This window comes from Rhinolophus hipposideros (genome assembly GCF_964194185.1).
Source record: "Rhinolophus hipposideros genome assembly, chromosome: 8".
Taxonomy (NCBI): domain Eukaryota; kingdom Metazoa; phylum Chordata; class Mammalia; order Chiroptera; family Rhinolophidae; genus Rhinolophus; species Rhinolophus hipposideros.
This window is the reverse complement of record NC_138054.1, coordinates 25,082,100-25,090,384: the sequence shown is the minus strand read 5'-3', so window position 1 is coordinate 25,090,384 and position 8,285 is coordinate 25,082,100. Positions and strand designations below refer to the sequence as shown.

Genomic DNA, 8,285 nt, shown 5'->3' with positions numbered 1-8,285 from the left:
AAGAAATCAATGCAATCCTAGTTCAGGACTGATCTGCTGTGACCTATACTTACATAGCCAAAATAAAATAAACATTATTTTCTGGCCTTCCACTCTTAGAATCAACATTAGGCAAATATAAACAACAACGATGATTTCAGAACAAAATATCAAAGCATAGAACAGGCTGACAGAGGTTGGGAGGTGGAAGGGAGGAAAGTTAAAGGGAAAGGTGGGAGGGCCTTGTCCTTACCTTACAAAGGGAGGATAAAGAGATACTATCTACAGTTGGTGGAACAGGAAATGGGGGCTTAATTGTGTTCTTTGAAGTTGAAGAGCATACCAGAGAAAGCTCTGAGCAGAGAGATTTAACTAGTATATTTAGAAGAGTTGAGAGAGGAGATAGGAGTAAAATAGAAATGAACCGACTATCACAGTAGGCAGTCAATAGAAAGCACTAAAGGTGCTAAATTAATAAATACCATCTTATTTAGAAACATGGGTGTAACCACCAAATGAATTCTAAATAGAAATGCTTAAAATGTGTCTCAGGGGAGCAGGACTATGGGGAGTGGGGGTGGGGTGGCCTTCCACTCTTAGAATCAACATTAGGCAAATATAAACATTAGGGGGTGGGTGACTTGTATTTTATTATAAGATCTTTGGGATTATTTGATTTTAAACCATTTGCATACATTATTAATTTAAAAATTTTAATGAGGAATTTCTGAGATAAGACTGTGGAACATAATGGCATGCAAAAAGTTAGAGGGATATAAATCAAACTGGTGTTAGAAGTCGTCTCTGGATTTTTGGGTAACAGATTGTTTCATTTCTTCTTTATAATTTATAGGTCTTCCATAGCAATTCGTTGTTTACTCTTATAATTTAAAAACTTTTCAAGAGTAACCCCTTAAGTTTCTCCTGGGCACAGGAAACTGTCTTCAAGGGGGATACTCTAGGTGGTGATGCCTGATTAGAAGTGCCCACCTCATCCCCTTCCCATCCACCTCTCAAAGATGCAGACGGGCAACTGGACCAGGGCAGCCTCATCTGATGTCAGGATCAGGAATCCTAGGATTTCTGCACGGCTTCAAAAATATTTATGAAAACCTCTCCTACATACAGGATCAGGCTTTTCCACGCCAGTGCCGGCAGTCGGCAGCCCTTCACAATCCCCACAAGTCCCAGGACCCTCTACAACCACGTGACCTGAGCCAGCTGGGTGCACACCCATCTCTTGGACCCAAATAGTATTAGCTAGGGAACTACTCAGCTCTGCCCAAATATGAAGGTCTCTGGACTTCAAAACCAACCCATTCATAACTAATGAAATAGAGTAGGCATTTCACTCTAACGTACTCCATATTAGCATAAAAATACAGAGCGGGAATTCACTTACGTCCATTTCATTCATCTGTTCATTTTATAGATGAGAAACCAAGACCTAGAGAGGCTAAGCCACTTGCCCGAGGTCAAAACCCAGATTCCCTGTCTCTTGTCTGTACCAGAATTTTAAAACAAAGATCATAAAACTGTCTCAGGTTCTTTGGGTAACAGGTAACAATCTCAATTTTAAGCCAAAGGAAAAAATTTATCAGAAAATTACTGGATTCCAAGGGCAGGTAGTGCAGCTCATGTGGAACCAGAAAAGGGTGAAGAAAACTGATAGGGGCACAGGCAGCTCGCCTCTCTCTGCCTCACTCTCTGTGGCTGACTGGCAAACATGGCTCCCAGGGTCCACCCCTGAGTGTGTGGGACAGTCCTCGGAGATGGGAGGATGGGTCCTGCTGGACAGATGCGGGGCCTGGGCCAGCATAAACCCAAGGTTGACAGGGGTGACACTCAGAAAGCTTTAGCAGGGGAGGGGAGAGACGGGGAGGGATGGGTGAAGTTCTGACAAGTGTTGAATGCTTCTGAGCTATGCTTCCTGCTGGGAACGTGATTAGTAGTGTCCTCATTTTAAAGGCATGGGTCTAAGTCTCAGGGCAGTTAAGCACATGGCTGCTAAGCAGCAGAGGCTCATAACTGGGTCTCCTTCCGCTTAGGAGGAAGGATTCTTTCCTTTATGCCTCTCCTCTGTTACGTGAAATCATCCCCTTGGTGTTGGCAGTCCTTGAACACACTCTACCTTTCCCATTTGCCATTCTTTGGGAAAAGCTGCAGTTTACCTGAGGCGCAGTACTTGCTGCTCAAAGCCATCAGGCCCATGAGCTTCCCTCTGGGTCCTTGGACCAATGCTGAGATGTGATTTACCCACTTCTTGCCTTAGTGTTTCCATCCAGTTCCTGGCATTTGGTCTCCATTCAGGAGTGTGTTAGAACCAGCTCATATTGCCTCCCAAGAGCCAAAAGTATATTTTTTGCAATTGTGCCAGCTGGTTGACATCATGTTGGTAGCTTGAAATCAGCCATTGTGGGAGGATTTTTAAAAGCATGGAAATTGACAAATGCTACCAATTGGGTCTCTCCTCCACTCCCAGCCTGTTGTTAAATATTTACCAACACATCACTGTCTCCATCTGCCCACTTCCTGCCTGGAAGACTATTGAAGATGTTCATATGAAAGCTCACACTTAATTTTCAGTTCTACACATCCTTTAAACATATTTAGTGGATTGTTTCTTTTAAAAAATATATCTTTGCAAACTTGAATGCTTCATATCAATTTTGGTGGTAACTCTAGGCCAAAAGCCTAAGAGAACAAATGGATTCTTTGTGTAATTCAACCCTCCCTACCCCCCACTTAACTACAATGCTTAAACTCCCTTGTTTTTCACACTCACTGCCATGCCCTTACTCAGGCCCTTATCTCCCATGGAGCCTATAGATGGGGCCTCCTATCTGGTTTCCCTGCCTCTAGACGTCCCTCAGTCTACCCTACGTATCTGCTCCATCAATCTTTTGAAAACCCTGGCTTTGGTCACATCCCCCATCAGAAGCTCCGTACTGCCTCCCAACACAGTTCAAATTCCTGGCCTGACTGACTCTCGGGAACCCGCCCTGACTTTGGGCCCCTTATTCCCCCGGGGGAACCCAAATGATGAACTTGGACTGGACTGGTCTTTGCTTATGTGAAGTTCCCTCTCCCTAGAAGGCCTTCCTCGACCCCATCTCCTCTGAAACCCAATTTATGTGGCATTTCCTACATAACACTGTCTGTCTCTAATAGTTATTGCCCAGCCATGTGACCCCAATCACCCTTGGTATTCACCTCTTAGAATACTTTGGTTGTGGCTCTCCTGTGTCCCTCACAGCCATGGCTCCTCTAAGGTGGGCTGGACATTATCATTTGTTAGACCATTGCAACTCAGAGTGTGGTCCACACTGGCAGCGCTGGCGCTCTGTCAGAAATGTATATTCTCAATTCCCATCCCAGGCCTCAGTGAATGAGAATTCTGGGCCAGGTGGGAGATGGGAACCTTCTGGGTGATTCTCCCGTACGATGGTCTACTCTCCACCATTCCCATGGGCTTTTTCTACTTCATGTCCTTTTTTTCTGGCTGCTCCTCATAGTAACTTTTTACTGTTAATATTTTCCCCTGCTCATTCAGATTCTAGCCGTCTTACCTTCTGGAAGGATTGCCCCAGCAAGGCTGTAGGTGGTGGTTCCATCTGCCCCAAATTATGCTCCTTTTCTGTATTTCACAGGCCCCAGAATGCTTGTTTTCCCAGCCTCTACCAAGATATAGACTTCATAGTTCTATTCTGCATTTAGCTAGGTCCACTGTTCCTCATCACTGTATAGGTGTGAATTACATTCACTCTTCTCAAAACATTTGTAGCACAGGCCAGTTCTCCCTCTGATTGGGTGAGCTTTGTGTGCAGCCACTCTGACCAGCCCAGGGCAGAGGTCAGGGCTCTATGGTGGCTGAAGTCACTTTCACTGAGAAGAAGCCTCCCCATGCCTCCCAGCCCACGAGGGAACTCTGACCAGGATCTCTCTCTCTCTCTCTCTCTCTTTTTTTTTAAGGAGCTCACAGTGGCCCATATGGGGATCGAACAGGCAACCCTGGTGTTATTAGCACCACGCTCTAACCAACTGAGCTAACCGGCCACCCCAGGACAGCTTCTCTTTAATTTGGGGGGAGGAGGGTGCCTTTTTATTTGGATATGATCCCACAGTTGCAGAACAATTGCAAATATAATATAAAGAAATCCCATGTACCTTTTACCCAGGTTCAGTTATTATACATTTTGCTCTATTTCTTTCACTGAGTTATCATTCTCTCTGTTTTTTTCTTAATCATTTGAAAGCAAATTAGAGACACTGTGCCCCTTTACTCCTAAGTTATTTCTAAGAACAAGGGCATTCTCTTATGTAAACACAGTACAATTATCAATCTTAGTACAAATTTAACATTGATAGAGTACTATTATCTAAACTACAGTCCAAATTCAAATTTCATCAACTGTCTCAATGATGTCCTCTATATCTATCTTTTCCCCAGCCTTGAATCCAATCAAATATCAATCATGTATTGCAGTTAGTTGTCAGGTCTCTTTAGTTTCCTTTAATTTTAAGTTCCTCAACCTATCTCTGACTTTTTTGACCTTGGCATTTTTGAAGAGCATTAGTCAGTTATTTGGTAGAGTGTCCCTGAATTTAAGTTTACCTGATGTTGCAGAATTACATTTAGGTAAGCGTTTTGGGGGCAAGAAAATCATAGGAGATGATGTTACATGCTTCTCAGTGCTTCTTACCGGAGGTCCATGAGATGGGTCTGTCCCAATGGTAGTCATCTAAGCTCCGACGTCTGTAGATAGCCTCTTTGTCAAGGCTGCCCTCTACCGGCTATTTCCAACCTTGCAGTTGCTCTGCCTCTGCTGAGATGGTTGACAAAAGGCCAGAAGCCCAGAGGTACAGATCCTGATACTTTATTGGTTGTGAAACTTTGGGAAAGTTGTTTAGCCTTATTGAACCTCTATTTCCTCATCTGTAAAATGAGCATGGCAGTCCCTGCCCTGCTTCCATCACAGAGGTGGCTGAGTGTGAAAAGATCCTGCAAAGGGGGTCAGGCAGCGTCACTTTAAACATAATGTCTGTACTGGCTGCTACGACTCCTCCGTAGGCCCAGCCCCGGAGATCCACTACCTGCAAAGCCTCCAGTGGGTCCCGTCTGGGCCGCTACGGCAGAGCTGCCTCCTTACCTGAGACTTCAGTGAACAACAGGATCACAGGAATCGTATTGTGAAGGAGCTCGGGAAAAAGAGGCCTGGATTTCAGCGTTTCTGTCCTGTGGGTCCATCTGGGGGTCACCCTTGGTCTGTGCACCAACCGTTGCACCCTCATCCCCTGGAGTTGCTACCACGCGGCTGTTCCCAGGCTGGGGGGACTGAGCATGCCCCGTTGTCTCAGATGCACACCAAACCCTAGAACCTGTGCTTCCCACACACTTAGGACCCCGGCTTTCCCCTGGGCTAACCCCCAGGGAATCGTGCAAACTCTGTTCTTATCCAGACCTAGTCTCTCTCCACATTTTCTTTGCCTCCTTTCGAGAAGCCTGCCTGCCTTCTTTCTGACTTTCAATAAATATTTCTTGAGCACCAACAAAACGCCAGGCTCTGCACTGGAAGAGCAGAACGCACACTTGCAACGGGAGAGTTTACAGTGTGCTGGTGGATGGAAACAAGCAGAGCATTACATTACAAATAAGATTCCTGTGCCTCCTGAGGCAGGCTTTTCATGTCCTTCCTGACTCAGCCACACTTAGTACCCCCCACCTGGCCCAGAGACTCCTCATTTTGATTTTATACTTATTGAGTGCTCTCCCAGGACACCTCAGATACATTTTTGTAGGGCCCAAGGAGAAGCTCAAAGAAGGAGAATTGTGAGACATAAGAGACCAAGAAAGAGAGATAGGAAAGAAACACTCTCTCAGCGTGAAATTAATTAGTTATTTCTTTTCTTACTCACATTTCCTTTTCCAAGCAGAGGCGTCTGTAGAAGTGAACTTGAGCCATTCTCTGGAGAATCTGTGGATCTTCATGTGTGGGGGGATCTTGGGAGTCTTGAGAACCAATGACTCAATGAATGGAGTTCTGAGCCTGCTCCAAGGAAGGAGCATCACACTGACAGGTGCTTACAAATGCTCTCACTTTGTAAAGCTAGTGCTCCGATTAGGCTGTTGGAAGTAAGACCAGAAGGCACTGGAAGGCTGAGGGAGGAGCCCTGGCCCACAGTGAATGGCTAACCTGCCCAGCCTCGCCCCATCTACAAGACTGAACGCAGTGACCTCTCACCTACGTGAGAGATACCATTGCCTGATTCATCTGCTTTGCAGGCTGCTTCTGAGTGGAAAATGAAATAACACATAGAAAGGGCCATGTGTGTAGAGATGCCTTATTTACCAACAGATGTATAGGAAACATGAATAAAGAGTCACTTTATAACATAATTTTATAGTGGTGTATTAGGGAGCAACCATGCTTGTCTCCAACTTGTTGGGAGCTGGTCAGAACAGAGTGCCCATTAAGCAGCCAAGGTCAAGGCCTGTGTTGGGTTTACATTGGTTCAATTCACACCTGCCCCACTTCCTCCTTCACTTTCCCCATAAAGGATGTTGGGGAAGAATGTGAAGGGAGCATTCACAAATTCATCATGACTCCTCAAAGAACAAGTGGGTGAATAATTAGGTCCTCCTGTTATGTAAAGGGCTGAATTCCATTTGGGAAAGTAGGATAGAAAATTCAATGAGGGTAAGGACTTTGCTATCTTTTTTTTTTTTTTTTTTTGGAAATGTTTGTATCAGTGCAGTGGAATTAAATTTTAAGAGACACTATTTGTATATCCTCTTTGGAGAAATGTCTCTTCAGGTCGTCTGCCCATTTTTCAATTGGGTTGTTTGTTTTTTTGTTGTTGAGTTTCATGAGTTCCTTGTATATTTTGGATATTAGCCCCTTGTCAGAGGCACTGTTTGCAAAAATTTTCTCCCATTCAGCTGGTTGCCTCATTATTTTGTCAATAGTTTCTTTTGCTGTGCAGAAGCTTTTCAGTTTCATATAATCCCATTCACTTATTTTAGTTTTTACTTCCATTGCCTTTGGAGTCAGATTCATAAAATGCTCTTTGAACCCAAGGTCCATAAGTTTGGTACCTATGTTTTCTTCAATGCAGTTTATTGTGTCAGGTCTTATGCTTAAGTCTTTGATCCATTTTGAATTAACTTTGGTACATGGTGACAGATAGCAGTCCAGTTTCATTCTTTTGCACGTAGCTATATACACCAAAAACAACAAAAGAACAAGACAAACAAATGAGAAAGAAAAACTCACAGACACAAACAATAATTTAGTGGTTACCAGAGGGTAAGGGGGTGGGGGGTGGGTGATGAGGGTAAAGGGGATCAAATATATGGTGATGGAAGGAGAACTGACTCTGGGTGGTGAACACACAATGGGATTTATAGACGATGTAATACAGAATTGTACACCTGAAATCTATGTAAATTTACTAACAATTGTCACCCCAATAAATTTAATAAAAAAAAAGAGACACTAGATGTCATTACTTAGGATATCATTAGTTTATTACAAAAGAGACATGGAAATTATTTACATGATGAGATTTCAGAACTTCAGTGGAATGGGCGGCGTCACGTGATGCCATGTCAGTAGTGATTGATTTCAGTCTACATACTTTCCAAGAATGTCACCATCTCTAAATAAGAAATAATCCTTGTCATCTAGAACTCCTTTGGTGCCTCCATATTCTGGAAGAAGAACTTTATCTCCAACTTTCACGCTAACTGGTTGAATCTCTCCGCCCTTTCCTTTAGAGCCGGATCCAACAGCTACTCCTGTTGCTTGCAATACTTTTCCTTGAGATTTTTCTGGAAGCATGATGCCTCCCTTGGTTACAGTTTCTGCAGCACTCCTTTCAACTAATACTCGGTCAAAGAGGGGGAGAAACTTTCTAAATGCCTGTCCTGCCATGACTCCGGCAGCAGCAGTTCGTACTCTGCTCTCGCGCTGCGGCCGCAAGGAGAGACCTGCAGTCCGGTTTTCTAGACACGTGAACTTGAGAAAAGCAGACGTTTATCTTTTATATCCCTCACATTGTGTGAACCCCTCTCCCCCATCCACTAACCCTCTGACATCGCACAGAGCCATTACATTTCCACTGCCGGTATTCCTAATGCTGTACCCCGCTTCTTGTAAGTACATACATATACACATGTATATATATATATATATATATATATATATATATATATATATATATATATATATATATATATACATAGACATACATAGACATACAAACTTGTAGTTGACATTCATGATTGTTCAGCTTCAGCCTCAGGT

The 8,285-nt window shown here is 43.8% G+C and overlaps 1 protein-coding gene across 1 annotated transcript; it reads right to left on the bottom strand.

Moving 5' to 3' along the window:
* Positions 1-7,604: 7,604 nt before the first annotated feature.
* Positions 7,605-7,981, bottom strand: LOC308500762 (10 kDa heat shock protein, mitochondrial-like; the record flags this gene model as incomplete). The annotated part of the gene is made up of 1 exon (XM_081056083.1): positions 7,605-7,981. The coding sequence occupies exon 1, from the start codon at positions 7,911-7,913 to the stop codon at positions 7,605-7,607; it is 309 nt and encodes a 102-aa protein (XP_080912209.1). The 5' UTR covers positions 7,914-7,981.
* Positions 7,982-8,285: the final 304 nt, after the last annotated feature.